Genomic DNA, 22,306 nt, shown 5'->3' with positions numbered 1-22,306 from the left:
AGATGTGAGCATCTAGATCTTTTTTTTAGCATTCCAGTTGAATATGATAATTTGCCTTTGGTTCGGCGAGATGGGAATGGCGGATACGCACATCTGCGCCCGTCGACTGAACGGTTGTGTGTAGAGAGTTTGAATTGTCGGAAGAGTTTGGTATTAATTGGAGTAGCTGTGATAGGAGATTAGATGAGAACGAAGGAGATTGAGAGAGTGAGAGAGGGAGAGCGACATAGATCCAGCATCAGCAATGGAGGCACTGGAGCGTTTGCAAGCAGTTCATGCCCACCTTCGGCTTCTTCATACCCATGATATCATCACTACCCACAGCCCTTCCAACCGATTTCTCGCTGATTTTCTCCTGCTGCTGGTGAGTGGATCCTCGAGATCGTGTTTCAAGTGCGTTTGGCGAAGCAATCTTGATGCACACACCCCTATATGGTGCAAAAGTGTTCGATGGTGAAGGATTTGGAGTCACTTGCTTTGATGATATCTGCATTGAGCATTGGGAACCTAGTTACAATTGAATTTACTTAGTACGATCTCTTCGGAAGGGGTCGGGGTGTAAGATTACCATATTAGAGTTAAAAGGGGTGTTTCAGTAGGAGCTCTGTGGATGCGGAGAGGAATTCGTTCATGAATGCACGATGCTATGAATTCAGTAGGAAGGAGGTAGAATTATAAGGATTGGGAACTTCCCTACCATTTATAATGAGATTGTGTTGTATGTGTTGCTGACATAGGGTGAATCGGCCGGGAATTCTGCCGAGATGGAGGAGCTATGTGGAGTGTTGGTACATGCAATTCCGAAGGTGATTGGCTATTCACTGAATCGAGAACATTGTTTTACTCATCTCATCTGCTCTTGGTATTAACTTGGCCAAAATGAGTCAACTTCTTTACACCAGCTGCCAGGGATACTCTTCCAGCTGAGGTCCCAGTTTATGGAATGATGGAGATAGAGATTGTAAGGAGGTGTATACCTTTCATTAATAAAATAGCAATTCCGTGATAGCAGATGATGAGGACATCCTTGTTTGATGAGATGGCATGTGCGAATGCGTCAGGTTTGTTGATTCCCTTGTTAATTTATTTTTCTTTTCTTGTTTTCCTGTGGTTTTCACCAATTTGGTGACCGGAATGCTCCCCTGGCACTTGAATACTGCTTTACTTTGTTCACGCTGACACTTGCAAAATTGCTTTACTTTGATCTCAGAATCTTTGTAGTTGATTCCAACTATTGTGTTATTATTCTCATGTCTAGATGCTGTGTCTGGTAATCAGTTCATAATGAAGAGCCATCTTAACTTCTTTGATATTATCATGTGCTTCAATTGGGTTAATTGCTGTGCAGCTGCTGGTAGTAGATCAGTACCTAACTCGCCCAGGAGCCCAGGAGATGAGCTCAAGATCGAGGATGTGACTCCGCCTAAAAGTAATCGTAAAGGTCATCGAAGGAGTAAGAATTCAGAGATGAGCCCATTTGTAAGAGAGAAAACATTGACGACGCCAGACCACAGAAGTGCATCATACGAAGGTGGTGTAGTGAATTGCCTGATAAGTTTTAAGAGCATGGAGAGGGCTCGCTCCACACTTGAAGATTTTGTAAGTAAATCGTGACTCCTCGCATTAAGGATCACCAATTATGTGATGTGTAATGTATGCACGTGCCTCAGGTCGAGGGTTTTGTAGTTTTGTGATAAAGCTCAAGCTGGAACACAAACCTACAATCCAGTAAATACTTCAATAAGTTTGTAGTTTGCTGACGGAGTTTTTCTCAGTTCAACAAGGTTGAATATGTTGAATCCGCTGGGCTGAGTGCTAGGTGATAATGGGGTCGCTGGTGACAGTGCAGGTCGTACTTTATGTTTCATAACATGGACGTGCACAATCCCATTCACGTCTTTCGCTACCTGCCGCTCCTTGTCTTTGTCGAGTCCTACATATATCAGGTTTGTCCTGTACGCGGTTCTTTTCGTGCAAGGGGCTAGAATGGTTTTAATACTCTTAGACCTGGGTGATGAGTTCAATGGGGATAAATTGGAAGTCCCCTTCATGTGTTGATGAACTTCTCGTGGTGGCAGAAACATGTGGAAATTAAAGCATCACCCTCGGCTTAGACATGCATAGGTTTTTGAAATGTATCTAGAGCCTTATTAATCTCAGAACCTTTCAAATATTATCATTTGAGGAGACGGTTGTTGTGGCATTGGTTGCATACATAGCTAGATGAGCAGAACGAAGATCAATTATGTTTTTCAGCATTAACGGGAGACTCAAAACCTTCATGCGAGGTCTCAAGTGAGTTCGCAAGTGGATTAGGAAAGGATCCATTCGCAGGATTGCGAGTTGTACTGCAGGAACATGATTTACTAACAAAGAGGTAAACAGCTTGAATCATGTTTTAACTAATGCTGCTTTATATCACAATCATTTCGACTACAATGTGCTTTTCAACTTGATACCAAAGGCGATAGAAACCCGAATTATAGGAGAGTAGAATGAAGGAACATTCGTTGCTCGGGAATCAGTATTCTGTTTCTGAAGAGGTAGCATTTGTGTGGTTGCACAAGAATGAACCGTGTCAGCTCTACTCATGGAAGCTGACTATGAGGCAGGCATTGGGTGTAGGATTGAAGATGAGCTAATGAATGGTCTTCATTATTGGCATTTGGAGCATATTCTTTGTACTGCGATTTCAGCTAAAGAAGAGGCAAGTTCTGCAGGACTTTCGTCTCTTATTGGGCTTCGTTCCAATTTTGGTAAATATTGCTGATTGTTTTCTTTAATACGCTCATTTTCTTGTATAATCGGAAGCGGGTACATTCTCAAGTAATATTATGGTTTTATCAGGTTAAGGCTGATGATGTTGTGGAAGCTTTACGCCTCAAGTCATTTGACTATCGTGTGCTAAACCTTCTCATGTATGGTTTGCGCAATGAACCGGTTAGCACTCTACCTTCAGTGCAGAGTCTTGGTTCACCTTCTAAGATCCTGACAAGGTGTTTGGCATTGAAATTCCTACTTGACTTTGGTTCAAGTTAATATTTAACTTTCAGATTACTTTGTTCAAAAGGTGTCACATGCAGAGTTATGTTTTGAACTGTTTTGAACGTCATTGTTACATGGGTTATTAAAACTGAACAGGTCAATGAGGCGCACTTTGAGTTTCTTTCTATCTCGGAGCTTCTCGTGGAGATGGCTGATGATTTGTAAGTGAGAATTCAATTACTGCACAAACAATCCCTGATGAACAGACCTTGAAATTTCATGAATCTGTAGTCTGCTTTGCTTGATTACATTTCGTGCTGGTGGATGAGCTTCCTTTCATTGGGGTACCTACTAAAACTTTGATCTCATTTATTTCTGGTATCGCAGGTACGACTATGAGGTGGTTCCCATTACCTTGTACCACTTCTGGACGTTGTGCTCAGCTCCTGTTTAATGCTGGTAGTATGTAAGAAAACTTTCATAGTAAGATGGAAAACTACAGCAGCGATTTACATGTGCAGGCAGATATAGGCAAGAATAGCTTCAACGTGCTTCGAATGTTTTTGTACATATTCGGGCCTAGTGAAGCCCCAACAATGCTTGTGAGTTTTCATGTCTGACTAATTCCCGTATCCATCAGGGGTTGACTATGTTACAATTTGGCACTATTGGTGCTTGTTTCTATTTTTTTATATTTATTTTAGTGCTTGAGTATTCACCTCATCTCATGCCTAATCATAAGACACCTAATGTACAGGCTGATTTTATTGGAAGAAGTGAAGACAAGTATCAAATTCTGTTGACAGAGCTGGAACCGCATCTTCAAGTCCAGTATAACAAACGGTGCGAGGAGGCTGTCAAAGAAGGTGATGAGCTCACGTAGTTAGTTACCTTTAGACTTCGACATAAGTCTGGAAACTGTTTGAACGAACTTAAATAGCACCTATTCTGGTGAATATTTTCATATCTGATATGGAATTTGTCTGGTAAAGTCAAGTGTCTGCATTTGCTACATTATGCAGAATTCATATTGAGAAAGAAAATCACGTGAATTGTGGAATGCTCTGCGTAACTAGTGCAATTTTGGTAGACCCATCTGTAACTCTCGTGTCTACAACAGTTATTTTTCAGCACAAAAATATTAGGAGTGAAATGGGGTTGGTGGGCTTATCAGGATAGTAATAGCACATTTGAAGTTGCTGATAATTAAGGGGTAAAATTTCCGTGGGAATGAGTATGATTGATCGAGTGTGGAAGTAGTATTAATCACTTCACTCCCCTTGATTTGCCTCTGCAAATTACTCACTGCTTAACGTGTTTTTCCAGTTTTAAGATTCTCAATCCTCTTCTCTCTGCTTTAGGTGTTTACAAGGGTAGCCACAGATGTGAGGGGCAGGCCAAAACAAGGATGCCTACGGCAAACACACTACTTCCATAACCTCGCTCACCAAAGCTGAGAGTTGATATACCGAATGAGCAGGAGTATGTTTATTCATTTGCGTTTATTCCGAGCTTTTTTTATGCACATTGGTGTCCTCTTCTCGAACAGGTCTAGCAGTCCATAGAGGACATCTGTACCCAAACATGTCCATGGTCAAGGCATGTCTATAGAAGTGGGATAATCGATTTGTGTTAACCGTTCTATCTGGTTTAGTAGGTACTGATGATAATGGATGTTTTTTAGTCAGTTTCACATCCAGTGAAGGGTTTTATATATTGGTTTGAAAGGTAGTATCTACAAGAGATTCCGCAGATTCTGCCTTCGAATTTGTGATGCGGGTAATATGAATATTCATTAGTGCTTTTATTGTGCTGGATCTGGCCTGCGGATATATAGAAGCATTTATTTGACTGCTGAAGACATCTGTTTCGAACACGAATAGTTTACTAGGTAGCATCTTATTTCGATCCTTTCCACAATGAATTGATACTTAAAGTTCCATTTACAGTTGCATGTTTCAAGATTGTAAATACGAACGAGATTTCAAGTAATTCTGTAGAGAAACATTGATCCATTCTACATTGTCTAATAAAATATATTCCAATCTCATAAAATTCAAAGATTTCTGGCTACTGCAATTCAGAGGTTGAGAGATATGAAATGAATTTTTCAAGGTATCAATTTCTATCAGCATAAAATCTCATACTCCTGTGCATGAACATATTGCTTTCTGCCGCCATGCACGAGGTCATCGACAAATTGCGTTGAGAGACTGGGCAGAGTGCATTACAAAGAACCTCGACTTGTGTATAAACATCAATCAAACCTAACCAAAGGTGGCAACAGCCGCGGCCGTCCAATAATCTTCCACTTAGTCTAGCTGGGCGTAGAAAATACCCTCAATCTTCACTTCCTTGGGTGCCTTCGACCCCAAATCGGTGTCCGATGGCTGAAAGCTCTCAAAAGTTCCTGCGATCTCACCGGTCTGGACGTTGCTCTTGGCAATGCTGAAGGTAATGTTGCCATTCAAGGCAGCGGTGTTCTTCTCATTCTCCTTCGCCAACTCCTCTTCGTCTCCGGCTCCACCAGCGGGGAGAGCCACGGCATTGTCGTACCCGGTGGATCCACCCCTGCCCTTGGGGTCCAAGAATGAGGAACCTCTGTATGACGGCACCAAGAAGGATCCACCGAATGCCTCAGGCTTTCCCTCAGCAACCAATTCCTTAACTGTGAAGAGGAAGGGAACCCTTTCACCTCCTGGCAACTGCACGGTCACGGCAGCATAATCAATGCCATCCACTTCCTCGAACCTCAGGTTTCCATTCTGAACGGTAAGAGGACCCTCGATCTCATCCAGGGTGTAGGTCAATCGGGTCATGAGCTTAGTGGGTTGGAAACCCTCGTTGCCTCCTTTAAATTGAGACTCGGCTTTCACAGTGAAGGAGGTGGGCTCAAGACAGAACTTCCTCATGGTGTAATTCCCGTCCTTGAAGGCAAACTTGTCAGATCCCTCAGCGACAATGGGGCACTGGTTAGCTGTTCCTGATCCCTTGACATCCATGTAGGTTTGAGCATTCACCTCATCGAAAGTCAACCTCTGGGGCACTCCCTCGGCGAATGCGGCCTGCATAGAAATCCGTAACAGGTGAAACCAAAATCAGTGTTTCGATTCGTAGAGTCGCTACAAGTAATTTTTTGATGAGACCAACCTTCTAGCTGTAAAATTGAATTCTTATAATCGGTCGCTCTCTACGGTTATCGGCAGCCACAGCACGTCATGGCGACTTGTTTGAAATTTGATACGGATAAGAAAGGCAACATTAAGCTGAGTTTCAGAATTTACGCCTGCGACGAGTGCAGAGGAAGCCAAGACGATAGCAGCGGCCTTGGCGTTGTCCACAATGCTCTTGACATTCTCCTCCAGGTTGCAGGAGACGCGCGCGACTGCAGGTTTGAGGCCGAACGCATTGCTCATAGACACGGACCTCACAGCTTGAATCTTCTCGACCTTGGCGCTGGAGGCCAAAGCGGCAGTAACCTTGCACCCTACGGAGGCAACTGAGGCTGCCATGGCTGCCACGATCACTTCCACTTAGCTTGGTGTCGGCTCTCTGCAAGAGAGCGGAAATATACAGGCACGAGAAACCACAATTGCCGTACACAGTTAGTGAAGTTCAAATACACCTTGGGTTCCTATGGCTACGGTTGTGTGTAAAGCATGGAGTTGGGCAGAGTGTAGGGGCCTCGCCAAAGCGGATAAGAGGTGGGGATTGGTCATCGGTAGCGCAAGGGATAAGGCGACCAATCGGAAGGGGAACTCGCTCTGGTCCTCGAGATCCTAGACCCGACTGCCAGACTACTTGATTGTGGGGCCACAGCTATTCGTACCCTTGGTTGCAATTGAGAACTGGCTTCTTTTACTGGATAGAATCCGCGAGCTTCGATTCGATGTCGCTAATAAGATCACTTAGGCTCTCGCTTGGTCAACTATCACTATGTACACAAATATCTCGCAGTGTCACCGAGTAATGCTTACGCTGTCCGATAGTATTTTCGAAATGTCCATCAACCCCGTTCAGTTACGGGAGGTGAAGGGTTTGCCAGCCCTTGCTGGGGGTGCGTTGGATGACTAACAAACGGAGGAGCGAGTGTGCGTGTGCATGGTTCGAGTCATAGTTAATTGCATTTGTGGATTAAGGTTGGTATACTGGAACTGGAGGCCAGTCACACGAAGGTGAAGGTTGGACAGTGTCATTTCATGTAGGTAGTCAATAATGCCACCATAGATAGACAAAAACTTTATAGCTCTGCAGCTGACTCTTTGTCTACACTACTACCAGATACCGAGCCATCTTTCTTAGTTCTTGCTACATCTTGCTCTTCGAATTTCAATACTTCTTCTACATGGACAGAACTCAACGGCTGCGGTTCCATCTCAGGTGCCACTTGTTGGACCCTAGCTGTGAAGTCGCGGGCTTCCTGGTCGAGTTGTGGCCACTCCGCTACAATGCGTCTGGCTCCCTGTGAGAAAACAGCGTGGGGATCAAAGGCTACAGTAAGAAATTATAACTGTAGAAGTCGGGCGAAATGAGAGAGAGAGAGAGAAGTGGTAACAAATAATTAAATCATGACTTACTTCTAGCTTAGGCTCCTTCGTCATGGGATTGTTACACAAATCGATAGTCTTAGCCTGAGACTTGGTTGCGTTCCCACACCATGACTCACACCAAAGCCATTGTTGGGGTAAGGAAAAGATTGGCACTTGGTGCTGGGCGTAATTTGGCAAGTCCTGTATCCAGATGAGTTGTCAGTTACGTGTGATGGAATAAAGTAAGACGGTTGCTTCAGGAGACTGGGAGCTCAAATTGAACAGAGTTGGAGTATTCAAAGGGCTGTACATGCATTCCGTAGTCTGGCCAAAACATTCTCGTTAATGTACTATTCTAACTAACCTGGTCCAAGTTGGAGAGACTGTTGGGGTCTTTACTCAGACTCTCGTAAAATACTCTCAAATTGTCTCCTGCAGCTGACTGACGAAATTTCACAAGATCCACTACATAGAGGGCACTGCTTATATAGCAGAGAGTAGATCAGTATCAGGGCAAAGCGACTATGAAGTAAAACCATGAGCAGCAAATGTAGAACAAAAATAGAGTTGGACATCATTCTGGAGTAACGTGAGTGATGCTAAGAGATCAGAAAAACGTCCGACGTCCAATTCTGTACATGAAAAGCTGATGGATACACAATATCTAGACAAATTCTGAAAGTGAAGAATGAACTTCTCAATTCTAGGTGTAGTGAAACATACCTGATGTGATAGGGCTTTCCTCGTAAATGATCCTTCCAAAACCCCTAGTACCCAAAGGCTCAAAATTTCTTTAGCGGAAAGTAAATTTTAAAGCTTGGCGTGTTTCAATTTCAAGCGATTGGCTTATCCATAGGCCAAACCAATTTAATGTAACTCGGTGCAAGAAGTGAAACAATATCTTGCTCTATGGTCAGGTTGAAACGAGATGAAGCTGAAGCTCAAGTATGCAAAACATAATGTTTACCTGGTTCCAAAATCGAAAACCATCCATTTCTTTATTGTTGTCGCAGAAGGGTGTGTAAGCTAGTGGTTTTCCATCCATGTCCATATCATACAGCTCCGCCATGTCAGCTCTTACTATTTGATCAGCGTCCACAAATATCACCTGTGCACGTAAGCAAACACGAGACAGCAAGTTTTAGGCTTCAGAGTAAACTTACCCCAACAAGACTTCTAATCAAGCTTGAACCGGCGAATGCAGTGGTGAAAGAGACACATAACAAACATCATTATGACAAACTAATTTTGTAGAACAAAGAAATTAGGTCTAGAACAGTTGCAGTTCAAATCTGAATAGAGAGTTCAGTTATCCAGTATATGAAAGTGAACTTGCCTTTTTCAGAGAGAGCGGGAAGAGAACATCTAAAAACAAAATCTTGTAAGCCCAAATGATACGTTGCTTCTCTGTTTGCTTGTGCAGCCAAGAAGGCCACTTGTAGGTCACCAGATCGTACTCGAATCCATATTCACGAGCCATGTGAGGAATTACACCCTGCAGTTACACGCTTACACTTAAGAATACAAATACATGGAAGAGAACTAATGCCAGGCAAATATCACTGTAAATTTCGTCCTTTTTCTAATGATGACTATTTCATAAGAACAAAGCGAAGTAGATGAGTTGGTAATCCTAAAAAACTTCAAATCTCAATTCTAAACCCGCAATTTTCAACCCGTAATTTTCAACAAGAATTATTAAACAATAAGCTAAGTAGTTCACCAAAGCATAGTTTTGTTAGTTTCATAAAGGAAAGAATCAAACCTTAAATTGAGGGGATAAGTAATTCTTTATGAACCAAAATTTAACAGGTCGGTTTGTGTTCTTCATCACACTCAACATCATAATCTTCAAAAACCGCTCGTATCTGCCTTTCCCACACAGACCAAATCTTAGTATCATCAAGCTAGCATGCAGGGCATGCTGTTATAACTTGGATAACAATGACGTGATTTTCTTGAGTACTATGTTACCATGGTTTCCTGGTTACATCCTTTCTTGCTGAGATATAAAGGCTCAAAAGAACGTACAAGTGTCCAGAAGCAACTGAAAAAATGTTAATCGTCTCTCCTTCCCTGATAACCTTGCCTCCATCCTGCACACGCAACCCATGTCATGTCTTGCAAAAGCTCAAGAGCCTTACTTTCGTCAGATAAAATAAATCACGAGGAATATTAAAACCCTAAACGACATAGAAGAAAATTACGGCATAGTTACAAAAGGAAGAGTGGAAAATGGTAATTACAGATCCAATGCGCTTTGCTCCTTTGCCAACCCCGACCCAACTAGATGCCCACTTCATAAATTTATTTTTCTCAAATTTTTTCCTCTGCCAAACTCGTGCATGCAAGACGATCAGCAAACCTTGAACAGTAAGCAACTGATATTTTTTTCCTTTTTCCTTCAGGTCTGTTCGTCATTACGTCAGCCTTAACAGTGTGATGTGCAGCTACATTTCAGTGCTTTATTCAATGAAATGATTACATTCCGGTTAGTCACATGTGTGTTAAAATTTCAACTTTTTTGTGAAAGATCTAATCAAAACCCACGTTACCAAGAATAGTGCTTCCTGAACAGAAGCAGCAAGTTTCACTACTAACTTCCCCGATTTCACAAGCTTCTCCTCAATATAAGAAGCCTGACCCAGCACACCAAGTACCCATTATACATGACAAAATTATCTAAAACATGGTCTGTTATACAAGATATTTGCAAACCTTCGGGCTGACCTTACGGCCGAGGTCCTATTAAAGCAATATATTATCTTTTACAGAAAAATGTGAAGAAACGCGTCTTATCAAAGTTTGAGGCTTCATCTAGTGTGGCTAAACATCCACGCATATGAGGAGAATGTGGAAGTGCATTAAGTACCTTAGATTTTTTATCTTCGTCCCTTTCTACGTCCAATATTTTCTCGTTCTCCATGCCCTTCTTCTTGACCACTTCTAGCCGTACTGGAAGACCTCTGAAATCACTTATTATGATTCGTTTTGAGGTGGGTCCTTCGTCAGTCCCTTCATTTTTTCCACCGAGTGTATAAATTTCAGTTGACCGACCAGGAGCAAGCTCTAAAGTCCATACACCTGGAGCTGCTTTTAGTTGCCAGTAACCCAAATTGGCCATAACTATTGTGTCCACCATATGAGGTTGTTCTTTGGTGCCGAGAAGTAGCTGGAGGCCACGAGGAGGTTCTTTGCTCTCTTTTTCAAAGCAATGCCCTGCATCATATAAAATTCTCAGCTCAAAGATATTGTCGTAGGACAGGAGAATAGGTTACAGACTATCAAACGTATTAAAGAAGAGTCGCCAAATGACCTAGAGGAGTGACAACAATACAGACACGCACTGTGCTCTGTGAGAAAAATATCATGATGATGTCTAATCGAAAATCAAACTAACAAAAGTAACAGGTCAGTGGAAATTCGTGCTCCTGTAGAGATAGATAAATGAACTGAAGGTAAACATATAGGGAAAGAAGGTCATGGAAAAATTGCTGCTCACCAGTGAGAACTAAAGCTTCCAACTCGTACACAGCGTGCATAGTTCTAATATCTCCAAGCTTTTCTAATACGATGTTGTCCAAATCATGTCTGCATGTCACGACAGGAAAATCAATCAACGATGTTAGAAGATTATCCAAATTATTATAAATGACAAGCAATCCGATTCCTAAATCAGTTTACCGCTTTCAAGAAACAAAGACGTGCAATTGCTCGAGTTCCTTTTAGATAATCCAGAAATTCCTTACTTAGAATATTACAACAATGCATCAATATAACCTACATTTTCTTCATGCAATGAAAGGGTTCGCTTACACAGCAATAACAGGTTCTACAAGCCATGGTTCTGGAACGTCGAGATTCATCGTAAGGGTGCGGGAGGGTGGCATGTTGGAAAAAAGAGCATAGGGTCCGGTTGTGAGATTGCCATCCGTAGTGTAAGAATCCTGTACCATGCCATAAAAGACCTGTCTGAGGACAGAAATCTGAAATACCCCTTGTTCAACGATCGATAGAAAAGAAAGTCATTCGAGTAAATCTCCTCAAATCATTATATTTGATGTTGGTTCAAAAATCAATATTTACACCACAGTAATCGATGCCGTGTAATAGAAGATCTTCCAAACTAATCACCAATCGCGACTATCCAACTACCCATGAAATGGTCAGTGAAGCCTGATGTGATAAATCTTACCTTCGCCGGCAATACAAATCGGTAGAAATTTTTCAGTGGTAGATCGGCTAGCGAGCTCTGTCATAATACAAAAATAGTAGTTTTAGATTTGACCATCGTTGCAATGTGTAGATCTTAGTGATTTGCAATTCAGCAGCGAATTGAATACAACTACAATAATGCAGAACGAAGCAGGTTAGGTCCACAGGAGATAGAGGTGCTTGCCATGGGGTTAAAACAGATACGCATGCTTGGTTTCATCCATTCCTGGAGCAGCACGAGTATCGGTGACAACTTCTGACCTATAGCACTCAATGGATCGATCACCGCATCCACGTGGATTGGAGATTCCTCAATGTGGTTAACGATCGCGCTATTCAAACCACAAAACACCAAAAAAATAAGGGTCAAGGAATCAATATATCTTCAACTAACTCGCAATCAACCTCATAGAAAGAGGTTTTCTTCAATGTGTTGCTTACTGGAGGTATTAAAAAAGAAAATTTGAAATGAGCAAAAAACAAATTCCACGGTAAATATATCATGGTATCAATTGAACTGCTACCGTGAAGCTATCAAAGAAAAGAAAATGCTCCTGGCTCACCTGTGTTCTGCTTTCAATAATTCAAAGCGAACAGATTCGCTACTTTTAGTGCGTGCAGACATCGCTGATGATACTCCCATAATTGCAGTACTCAGAAATTCACTGGCAATTGTAAAAGACGTCCATTACATGGTTAGTGATGAAATCAGTAACCAGTTCGCAGCACGTAAATTAGACTAGTCAGGATGCCTCATTTCGAGTTTTCGAATATCATGTTTGCAATACATTTTAAACAGCAACGTCCAAGTGTAGTCTCCAGACACATGTAGCTCAAGACAGGCGCAAGGGACATTAATGTACGATCACAGCCTTGCCGCAACCGTCAACCCTGCGTTACTACTGTAGTTGTATAGATAGAGGACGTACTTCTAATATGCCAAGATATTGTATTGGAAACATCAGAACAATGGTATTAAGTTTTTGACGAAACCTGGTCAAATCGTCTGATTCAATATCTTTCCACTCAACCTTGTCCACCAGCTCTTCAACCTGCTTTACCCGCTTCTCATACTCCACATTATCCAACAAAGAAAAGTCCTCTTTGACAAAATAGTTTCCATGTTCTTGGATAAATACCTAAATCAAGTCCTCAATCATGTGAGATGTTGAAACTTAAAATGTATCATGGTAGAAAGAAACACCTCAAACTGTAACCAGTAATTATTGGCATCCAAATTTTCTCCAAAATCAATCCTCACTGTGTCGGTCAGTTATCATGATGTATCAGCTAAGAAAGAGTTAAGAAATAGTACCCTTCCATTTGTGATCACTGCTTCCACACCTGCCTTGAGACCACAAAGCCGAGACAGGAATCTTGCTTCCTGTTGTTCAATATGAGATTGGTTAATACGAACCGAACAATCAAAATTATGAAATGTTTCAAGTTTTCATTGTCCTTGATAGCTTAAGTAATCACAACCAAGCTTCAGGTTCTACAAGCACTAAAATCCAGAATGTACATGATACCTCCTCAATCTTCTCAAGCACGGAATGCGCTGAAGCAGATGAAATAGCTTTCTCTAAAGAGGAAGCTTTCAAACCCATCTCCTCAGCAAGCGTGAGAACAACTTTCATGGTTTCGGCCTCAGTTTGTGCATCCGGAAGTACATCGGTCACCTCCTTGATAGTCAGCAGTTTCTGCAAGAACGGTACAACCTTTGCCCGCCGGCTGTCCTACTTGTCAGATAAAGAAATGAAGAAGCAGATGAATAAAAACTAACAAGTCTGATAAACCAAGCCATATTCATAAAATCTCAGGCTAAGCAAGTATGAATAACTTTCATCGTCAATGTGATATACACTCGAGCGAAGGGTCAAACAAAACTGAAAGATAAAAAATTAATTTGTTATGCTCAGCAGCTTGTATACCTTGGGGTATTCGCAACCACCATCACAACTCGAATCAAAAGTGAAGGTTCAAGGATATTTGAAGCCTTAAGATTGTGTAATATCCCGACTCTCCCTTTCTTGGACCCATCTGACTGTTGTCAAAATAAAGAAAATAAAATCACAAAACACTGAGGCTAGAGTTCTAAAATAAATTTATCAGCGATTCAACTACATGGACGATAGCAATGATTTCCAGATTCAAACATGTTGCTTGGACTATCAATCCTGCTATACGGGAGACATTCACAAATTAAAGATAGGAAATATAAAATAGATATTATGATAAGCACTAATAAAGAGACTGTGGCATTCCTATAATAACCACCTGATTCTGGTTATCATGTGCAAATTAAAGCTTCTTTTAAGACAACTAGTGAGACATACAAGGTACTGAAGAGCCTGTTGAAGCAGGCGCACACCACTCTTCTTATTAAGATCCAAAGCCAACCAGTGGGTGACAGGCTTAACATTGTCTTCAGCTGCGCGATTTATCAGGTAGACGGATCAACAAGCAGCCCTAATAATATGAAATACACTATTCAGGCACGCACTTGAAATTGTAGGTCTTCACTCAACCCTTAACAACGCTCCAGTTACGAAACAATTTCCACAAGAGACAAAGCATGGAGACTAACTCTCCTCACACTGCTCTACAGAAACCATTGAGAAAGAAACCAATAAACAGGCTATGTCTTACTTCCAGGGTGATGAAGATACTGCAACCTCGTAAGCACAGGGTCTTTTTGTGCTATGGGATACGCGAGTCCTACATACTTGCGGTCCTCTTTAGGTACTGCAACAATCTACAAACTGAAAACGTCACTATTACAGAATTTGTAGTAAAAATAGAGATAATACAGTCAATAATGAAAGTGTGATACAGAACCACATGATTATTTCTCACCTGAGGATTGTAGCGGGGCTGGCCTTCCTCAGAAAGAAACTTCTCAAGAATGTCTGTGCGTAGGTTGATGGCACCGTAGTAAACACCCTCTTGCAACCTTGGAAGCTCCTCGTTCATAGCTTGGGCCGCCGCATGTACAACCTGAAAAATAATTATTGTCAGTACACACCTGATAGCAGATTAAAATCACCTAGTAAAAGACTCGAAGTGATTATCGAACTATCAGATCAAGCCAACCTAGAAATGAAGGAGAACCAAAAATATTAGAGTTGGCAACACCCATAGCTGTAAATAAAACATACAAGAAATTACCTGGCTAGAGCCGTAAACTTGACCATTCATTAGCAAGGCGGGATACACATTTGATAGACCCAATTTGTAAACAAAAAGAGTACTATCCAAAGCCACTTCTCTGTAATCGGATCCAGAATCAAATCTATCCAATATTGCCGTAGCTTGTTCCTTCAGGCCTTCACTGGCTTTTTGATCATGCCTTCTCATACCACACAACACAGGTATTAGCTAGAGTATGGTTCACTAGCATTTCTATGCTGGTCAGTTTTCCAGCTTCTTGTTATGTTTTTGTTTCTAAACCTTAGAAGAACAGTACAGCACACAACTACCAGAATCTAATAAATCATCCATTGTCACTCTCGGACAGGTTAACATATATAAGCAACTAAAGACAATCATATAGATTAAAACTAAAACATCTTTTGATCAAAATAGGAAGTAGAGTATTTGATACACCTTAGAATTCCCATGATAGCCTCAACAACATGAGACCTCTGAACTGGAACGTCTTCATCCCCATCAAAATTTCCAGCCCAAGCAGCATGCAACTGATGGTTCCATAAAAGACAACCAAGTTAAATGTACTTCTGAAAAGGATGGTTCATGATGAAAAAAGAACTCAGTGCTAAGTATATGCCCAGCTTTGTGATGTTGTTTAACCCAAACACATTAAGATCTGTAACCCATGTTGCTGTTGCTGAAGTCATCCCATGATCAACATTCTTACAACTGGACATACAAGATTTACTGTTTTATCATATCCGCTCAAACAAAAACAGAGGTGCAGGCAGTCGTATCCCCTAATGGTGATGTATGTAAATGCCTAGAGAGTATACTTACGTTGCTCAGAAACTTAAGAGCCAACTCTTTATCGCCATATTCCTCTTTGACAAACAGAAATAAGCGTATGATCTGCACATTTGGAGGTACAATAATAATAGCTTAATAATGGCCTCTCAACAGACACAAAAGAGAGCCAACGACCAGTTTATTATAGAAATATATAAAACATCCAACTTAAAGACTGATGTTTCATGCATCTAATTTACCAAAAAAAACGATCAAAGTTGATGAATACTCAACATCATCAAGAAGTTACTCTTCCCACAAAGTATCTCAAAGAGAGGAAGATCTAGAGCTTTTGCAGTTACAAGCTCGTCAAAGAAACTGTAAAGAAAAAAACAATGCGACAATAAGGAATACAGAACTTGACATATATACCAATAAAGAGAGATCTGTTTCTGAGTTCTTGTCCTTAGAAACGCCATCTGATTCAACACTTATTATATCTTCACCATTGGCAACAATTTTCTCCAAAACGTTTCCAGAAAGAAGGATAACACCAAATCGCATAGGATAATTATTTTCATACAACATGGTAAATGCCTCCACGGCCTGCACGAATAACAATACGTAAGTTAAGATTGTGAATGCGTTCTTCAAAATAGCGAAATTGAAAATGAAACTAAGCATAAGGGTCTGATCAAACTCTTCTATGTATTACATAAAATGTGAATGCTTAAGATCACACGGCACATATAAAATAAGAGGATAAAAACTTACCATCATCCCCTTTGGAGTTGCAGGATCAATCACATAAACAGCATGGTACAGATTCTTGCGCACGTAACGCATTTGTCCTGGGAACACTGGCATCAGCAGCTGTCCAATGCACCATCCAATCACCTCAATCAAAACCTCAGACGACCTTTTAGAAGAGTATCACAAGTACAGAAAGGTAGTTTCTCTAGAAGACTGACAAGAACACTTTCAATCAATAAGCTATATTGAGGTTGAAAGTAAAATGAGATACAGTTGATTTCATTTCCACTCAAGCTGAAGACAACAGAGGAACAAAGCAGCCATAAAGGGACTGTTTAGATTTAGCATTAAATTAACATCATACGCTGATAAACAATGTCACTGATGACTTTGGTCAATCATCCAGTAGTATAATGAGGGTAGAATTGAAGTCATAACATCTCACTCATGCATAGAAGGTCGTTCAAGCCAAATGAGATTGATTTATCGGTTATTGTCATTTCATTATGAAGAGTCGCCAATTTGTGCATACCAAACGTCAAGGTATTCAACAAAACCTTAGGATACCTCATTCAAATTCGATCTCCAGCGCTTATATCTTGAATCTTCTTCAATATTATTGAGATAATGAACATGTTTGTCAGATCGGTAGTCAAGCCGCATTGCCCCCTGCTCTGAAGCCTCAGGTAGCAGTAAGAATTTCCGAATAAACTTCTCTGGAATCTATACATGGTCCATTGTTAACGATAAGGTGAAATATTTGCTACTCGTCCAATTTGCCATTTACAGCTCCCACTAGAACTATATCAAAATGATCAGTTGTAGAAAATGAACTGCAGTCAACATGAATAGCTCTACAGTGCCTCCATATCCTACAGTCAGTAGTACCAAAGTGGCAAGAATATGCAGTATACTGAACAAGCATTACTTTCCAAGCATAATTGTTAGATTAACTCTAATATTGAGAAAGCTTCTCCAAGTTTGGTCTTGCAAGCTGGTGTTTGGTGACCGCTTTTGCATAACCACGAAGCATTCCTAGTAAAACTGACTCAAAGAGATCATTAGAAGCTTGAAGATTTACAAACGATAATGTGTCATGGTTCAGGAATGGCACCTTCAAAGAAAGAATATTGCTGGCCAGCGAGAGCTCCCCTTGTACAAGCTCAATCAACCTAGACAAGACAATATTCGGGGAGATATCAACATACACAAGTAACAAGCGAAGACCACGAACGAATCCTACGTTTTACAATTTAATGGAAGCTTATATACTTTTGATGATAAATATGAGAATATCCTTACGAGAAAAGATCAATAGTTTCTATATTGAGGATGGCTCCGTTAATCGCCATTAGGTTCTTCCCAGCTGGAAGCAACCGCTGGTTGGACATAATCTCTTCTTTAATTGTATCATTTATCTGCAGAGAAAGCAATGATAAACATTTAGAGGATATTAACACAATGTACACGACATACACCATGTGTTGCTAGGATAATAACCTCCGATTGGCGTGACTATCTACTAGAATACGTTTGAACAATAAAAACCCCGGATTTGACTCATCCGAGCATATAAGGCAAAAAACAAAAAAAAACAAAACAAACAAACAAACAAACAAACAAACAAAGCGAAAACCTCGACTGATAATGTTTACTGATCGCGACTTTAACTTGGTGACAGAATTTGGGTAACCAAGTTAATGATTCCATACCTGCATACGAGACAGCGATGACACCAAATTCGGAAAGTTTTGATTAATTTCCTGCATCAGCTTTAGTGGTTCTGACGCTTTGATAATACGTTGTGTTGTTTGATACCCCAAATCTGTATTTTGAAATCCTTGAGTAAGATAATGAAAATAAAAATCTAAGGCATTTACAGTACACTGTCAAAAAACTAATAGAACACCAATGTGCACAATCAATGAGACACAATGCCAAAGCCTGCCTAAGTCAATGTGCATACAACTGTTGGATACTCCTCAAATTTAGTTGTATGTAAGAAAAATGTCATGTACAAGGACAATCAACGACTTTGAAAGCTCTAATGTCCTCTTGTCTTGGATTGCAGGATGGCAGATGAAATAGTATGATACTTCTCTCCGACAACGTTAACAAAGAGACTAAAACATAAGTCCAGACGAAGGTGCAAATCTGATAGCGGGATGGAAACGTCACCTTTGAGCTCCCACACATTCATGCTGTCCGCGACGCCAGAGGACAGTAAGTGATCGCGGAAAGTTAATAACTCTCCAGTCAACTCTGGCTTCCGGTCCTGCACAATAAAGCGGTTACGACAATGCTTTCCAAAGAAAGATAAGAATATCTCTGGGTTAGAAAAAACTTCGTTGAGGCACTAACAAGGTAATCACGAAAAACTAGGTTAATAAACACCCATTGGATTACACATCAACCATAAAGCCACCAGTTATCTACACTACTCAACGCACCAAGAGTTTTGAGAAAATGAAGCCTCGAACGTCCTGGCTCAAGTCTTCAGTCCGTGTTTCTTCCCCATTATCTCCTATGCAGTGTAAATGTTGAGAGTTAGAAGGGCTTTCGGCTTTACATCAACAGTGATAAAAACATATCAGTGACATAGTTAACTTCCTAAAAGTTTCTAATTTTTAGGCACAAATACACGAAACTGTTGCACCGTGTACTAAAAAGCTAATGATGACGGTTTTTGTGCATCGAGCCATTACCAGTCGGTCGCTTCAGTATGTTTTCGCAGAAAGGAATTGCTATTTCTAAAGGCAGATGAGCAAAAATTTCTTATTCATAACAAAAGTTTTTTTTTTTTTTTTTTTTTTTTTTTAAATAAGAATTGATGATCAAGGCGAAAGGAATTGGTTAAGATATTTCATCTATCGATTTTGATAGAAGTCTCACAAAAGGGAAAATACCTTTCTTTACTTCACTGTCATCAATAGCTTTGTACTCCATGTTCTTAAGAGCAAGCTCGATCCCATAACCTCCCAGATTAACTGGACCTCCATGACCACTGCGTGTACATACTTCAGCATCTTTCTCGCAGCCAGAAGATAGAACAGGACGAACAATATACTTGACGAATCCCTGCAGGAGAAACAACGCATTTCGAGTATGACGACAAGCTCAGAGTGGCTTGATATCCCAGGGGCTGGGAGGTAGATGATACACTCCGCGGAAAGAGAAGGAGACGAATAAAATGAGTAAAAGACCATATTATTGGCCAAAAATAAAGTAAATTCCAAAATACTACACCTATGTACATCGACTCTACGTCATGATAAAATATTTACATGTTTAGAAGCATCCGCCAAAAGGGAATGAAGCCTTGCAAAGCATGGAGTCCCAAGTGCTCCATAGAGGATAGCAGTGAAGTCGCCGTATTCAGATCCAGGATAAATATGGTCGAACTCAAAGACCTCGGGCTGTGGCTTCTCTTCAACAGAGCTGCAAAATAAACACAGAGTTTAATTATGTCTGATTAAGTTTCTCTTGCAATCAAAATGTATCTATAAAAATTGAACCTCCAAAATCCGAAGTCGCAATCATGATGATCATCAACCAAACTAGAATCAATAGAGAGCATAGAACACCTTTCTGTAGAAAACTGGAGCCAGTTGAAGACTTCGGACTCGTCATAAAAGATCTCAGATCCAGTGTCAATCCAACAACATCTCCCTTCTGAGGCTGTCGGAGGCTTCCCGATTGACCACCGGTCAGAGACGACTTCGTTTGGTATTTTCTCCTCAACCTAAAATCAATAATAGAAAAAGCTTTTAGACAACTAGACAAGATAATTAAAAGAGATAACTCGCCAACACTAAAGGAAAAATTATTCCGTACAAATAGTACAACAGTGTGCCGTCGAAACTACAGGCTCAGGATCATTTTCCAAGTACTAAAAGAGTTTTCCACTTGAGCAAATGCCAGACAGAAATCAATGCACTTTATAACTGTAATACACTCTATAGTGACTCAAAAGATGCATGGAACTGCCCGCCGAAAGCTAACTAACAAACTATCTATCTATCTGTTCATATATATATATATATATATATATATTAGACAAAAGGTGGAATGCAGCACCTTCTTCACAGAATTGTACACTGCAAGACTCTCTGATGCAAGTTGTCGATAGAGAACGAGCCTGGGTGATGCAGATCGCAAAGAGAGAGACAGTCGGAAAAGAGGAGAAAGTGGTGCTCCAAGAATGGAACTCCCTCTCTCCTCAATGTGTTGGACGCACTCTTTATCGGTGTGGATCTTGGCAGATTCATCACTCTCCAACCACTGTTCTAAGAACCTCCAGTAGAGATCATTTCTCTCCTTTGCTAACAACTCACTGCGATCAAAGAACCATGGAAGCGATTACCATAATTACAATGCATGTGGCAACATTGCAGGCTTGAGAATGGACTCATAGCTTATGATGTACAAGACCCTTGGAACGTTTACATGTTCGGGGAGGCCATGTCCCTAATGGCAAACTGCCTATACTGTTACATCAAACATCCCACAGAATTGTGACAAGCAGCCTTATAATTTTAATGAGCCCTTTTACTCACAGTTGTCGATGGGTTAATAGAGTTCAGCTTCGATGTGATATAATCCGTGATAAGCCATTTGAACATAGAACTCGGACTTTACGATGTGAAACAAAGCTACTCAAGTTCATGCTAGGAATAGTACTGTTTTCACTAACAACAATCGTAAATGCAAGATTTTTAGACTGTACCGAATTCACTTTAAAATAAACCCCGATTCCAGCTCAGGAAGTAGTACCCTTCTAATCAACATTGTAACCAGAAACCCATCAGAATGTAAGCTAGACGACAATTGCAAGCTGGCGTTACTAGAGAAATCGAGAAAGATATCTCGCAATGCCCAATGCAAAAAGAAAAGCATATCCGAATAAACTTAAACTTGTCCCAGAATTTTTATACAGCAAGTACGATCATCACCGGATCTCTCGTTAACAACAGCGATGAACTTCAAAGAGATCACTCCACTATAATTAAAATAAATTTCAGACTTGCACCTAGAGACGCAACCGGATTACTAAAACGCAAGTACACAATCCTGTAAACCGTTGCATCAAATTCAGCACGAACGCGAGAGGGGAATCGGTTGAAAGCTAACCCAGCCTCGAGGAGCAGCGAAGTGCCCTCCCACTTAGCTCGCACGGAGACGTTCACACTCTTCGCCAGGCCAAGGGCGTGCGCACCCGAAGATGTGCAGAGCAATAGTCCCACAACCGCCACAGAGTACAACCACAGGGAGCCCATCGTCGGCCCCCTCAGAGATCACCACCAAAATGCAGCGCTCCTCCTCTCAGTTACTCTTACAAAACCATCACAAACAAAACCCTAATTCCTGATTTCGAACTGTAATATTTACGTCTTTGCTTTCACTTGTCTCGACTGTGTCCCTAAAAACCTAAACTGCCTTGCGTGGATACAACTAAAAATTTAGCTGCATCCGATCTACACATCAGTGAATAAAAAGCACTTGCATTGAGCTATCTTCGCACTCCACGAGTTCGGCATACCACACGGACAACAGCAACGAGACTTCAACATATCAAGTGCGATGGGTCCAAATGGCCCACCAGGCAAAGACGCGAATTTAGAAAGATGGCAAGAACACACGTTCCAGATAACAGCTTTCAACGTTAAACAAGTTTCAAAATGTGGCGAGATATCCCATCTCTTGAGCTCGACTCCCCACCATCTCCAAACTGACTCAGATTCCTCGCACATTTTTGTGAGGGTTTTACGATCCGCTGTCCTGGAGCTCCAAAATCACACGATGGGGGTCGAGTTAAGAAACAGTCAGCACCCGACGTGGCATTAAGAGGGGCTGAGATGGCATATGACCATTGCGCAGATTGCTTT

General features: G+C 41.0%; 3 protein-coding genes across 7 annotated transcripts; 1 reads left to right on the top strand and 2 right to left on the bottom strand.

Annotated features, from left to right (window-relative positions):
- Positions 1 to 4,563, top strand: LOC112280607 (uncharacterized). 3 transcript variants are annotated; one of them, XM_024516262.3, is made up of 13 exons: positions 1 to 364; positions 738 to 806; positions 1,013 to 1,061; positions 1,349 to 1,599; positions 1,845 to 1,946; positions 2,220 to 2,377; positions 2,626 to 2,707; positions 2,848 to 2,940; positions 3,142 to 3,206; positions 3,373 to 3,385; positions 3,507 to 3,587; positions 3,743 to 3,851; positions 4,347 to 4,563. In XM_024516262.3, exons 1-13 carry the CDS (start codon positions 245 to 247, stop codon positions 4,421 to 4,423), a joined length of 1,269 nt encoding a protein of 422 aa, XP_024372030.1. In that variant the 5' UTR covers positions 1 to 244; the 3' UTR covers positions 4,424 to 4,563. The 3 variants fall into 3 exon arrangements, with proteins under 3 accessions (XP_024372030.1, XP_073388783.1, XP_024372032.1); XM_073532682.2 differs by lacking the exon at positions 4,347 to 4,563 and having other exon boundaries at positions 3,743 to 4,080; XM_024516264.3 differs by lacking the exon at positions 1,013 to 1,061 and having other exon boundaries at positions 43 to 364.
- A 519-nt stretch (positions 4,564 to 5,082) lies between these two features.
- LOC112280608 (oxygen-evolving enhancer protein 1, chloroplastic) lies at positions 5,083 to 6,563 on the bottom strand. The gene is made up of 2 exons (XM_024516265.3): positions 6,270 to 6,563; positions 5,083 to 6,050 (listed from the first exon to the last, which is right to left on the bottom strand). Exons 1-2 carry the CDS (start codon positions 6,495 to 6,497, stop codon positions 5,298 to 5,300), a joined length of 981 nt encoding a protein of 326 aa, XP_024372033.1. The 5' UTR covers positions 6,498 to 6,563; the 3' UTR covers positions 5,083 to 5,297.
- A 568-nt stretch (positions 6,564 to 7,131) lies between these two features.
- LOC112280605 (UDP-glucose:glycoprotein glucosyltransferase) lies at positions 7,132 to 22,144 on the bottom strand. Of its 3 annotated transcripts, XM_024516254.3 has the most exons (39): positions 21,552 to 22,144; positions 20,499 to 20,754; positions 20,006 to 20,163; positions 19,706 to 19,859; positions 19,328 to 19,499; positions 18,872 to 18,945; positions 18,600 to 18,696; positions 18,134 to 18,246; positions 17,724 to 17,839; positions 17,536 to 17,593; positions 16,989 to 17,144; positions 16,443 to 16,541; positions 16,101 to 16,274; positions 15,720 to 15,791; positions 15,336 to 15,427; positions 14,898 to 15,078; positions 14,586 to 14,726; positions 14,379 to 14,484; positions 14,066 to 14,160; positions 13,661 to 13,773; positions 13,259 to 13,460; positions 13,045 to 13,113; positions 12,723 to 12,868; positions 12,293 to 12,394; positions 11,914 to 12,061; positions 11,710 to 11,766; positions 11,331 to 11,461; positions 11,017 to 11,105; positions 10,387 to 10,733; positions 10,070 to 10,153; positions 9,761 to 9,844; positions 9,546 to 9,610; positions 9,280 to 9,382; positions 8,851 to 9,009; positions 8,482 to 8,622; positions 8,238 to 8,281; positions 7,879 to 7,993; positions 7,563 to 7,715; positions 7,132 to 7,447 (listed from the first exon to the last, which is right to left on the bottom strand). In XM_024516254.3, the coding sequence occupies exons 1-39, from the start codon at positions 21,695 to 21,697 to the stop codon at positions 7,226 to 7,228; spliced, it is 5,034 nt and encodes a 1,677-aa protein (XP_024372022.1). In that variant the 5' UTR covers positions 21,698 to 22,144; the 3' UTR covers positions 7,132 to 7,225. The 3 variants fall into 3 exon arrangements, with proteins under 3 accessions (XP_024372022.1, XP_024372023.1, XP_024372024.1); XM_024516255.3 differs by lacking the exon at positions 10,070 to 10,153; XM_024516256.3 differs by lacking the exons at positions 7,132 to 7,447; positions 7,563 to 7,715; positions 7,879 to 7,993; positions 8,238 to 8,281; positions 8,482 to 8,622 and having other exon boundaries at positions 8,870 to 9,009; positions 9,280 to 9,386.
- Positions 22,145 to 22,306: the final 162 nt, after the last annotated feature.

Source organism: Physcomitrium patens, chromosome 3 (genome assembly GCF_059467195.1).
Source record: "Physcomitrium patens ecotype Gransden chromosome 3, ASM5946719v1, whole genome shotgun sequence".
Taxonomy (NCBI): domain Eukaryota; kingdom Viridiplantae; phylum Streptophyta; class Bryopsida; order Funariales; family Funariaceae; genus Physcomitrium; species Physcomitrium patens.
Note: the sequence above shows the minus strand (reverse complement) of the source record. Positions and strands in the feature narration are given on the sequence as shown.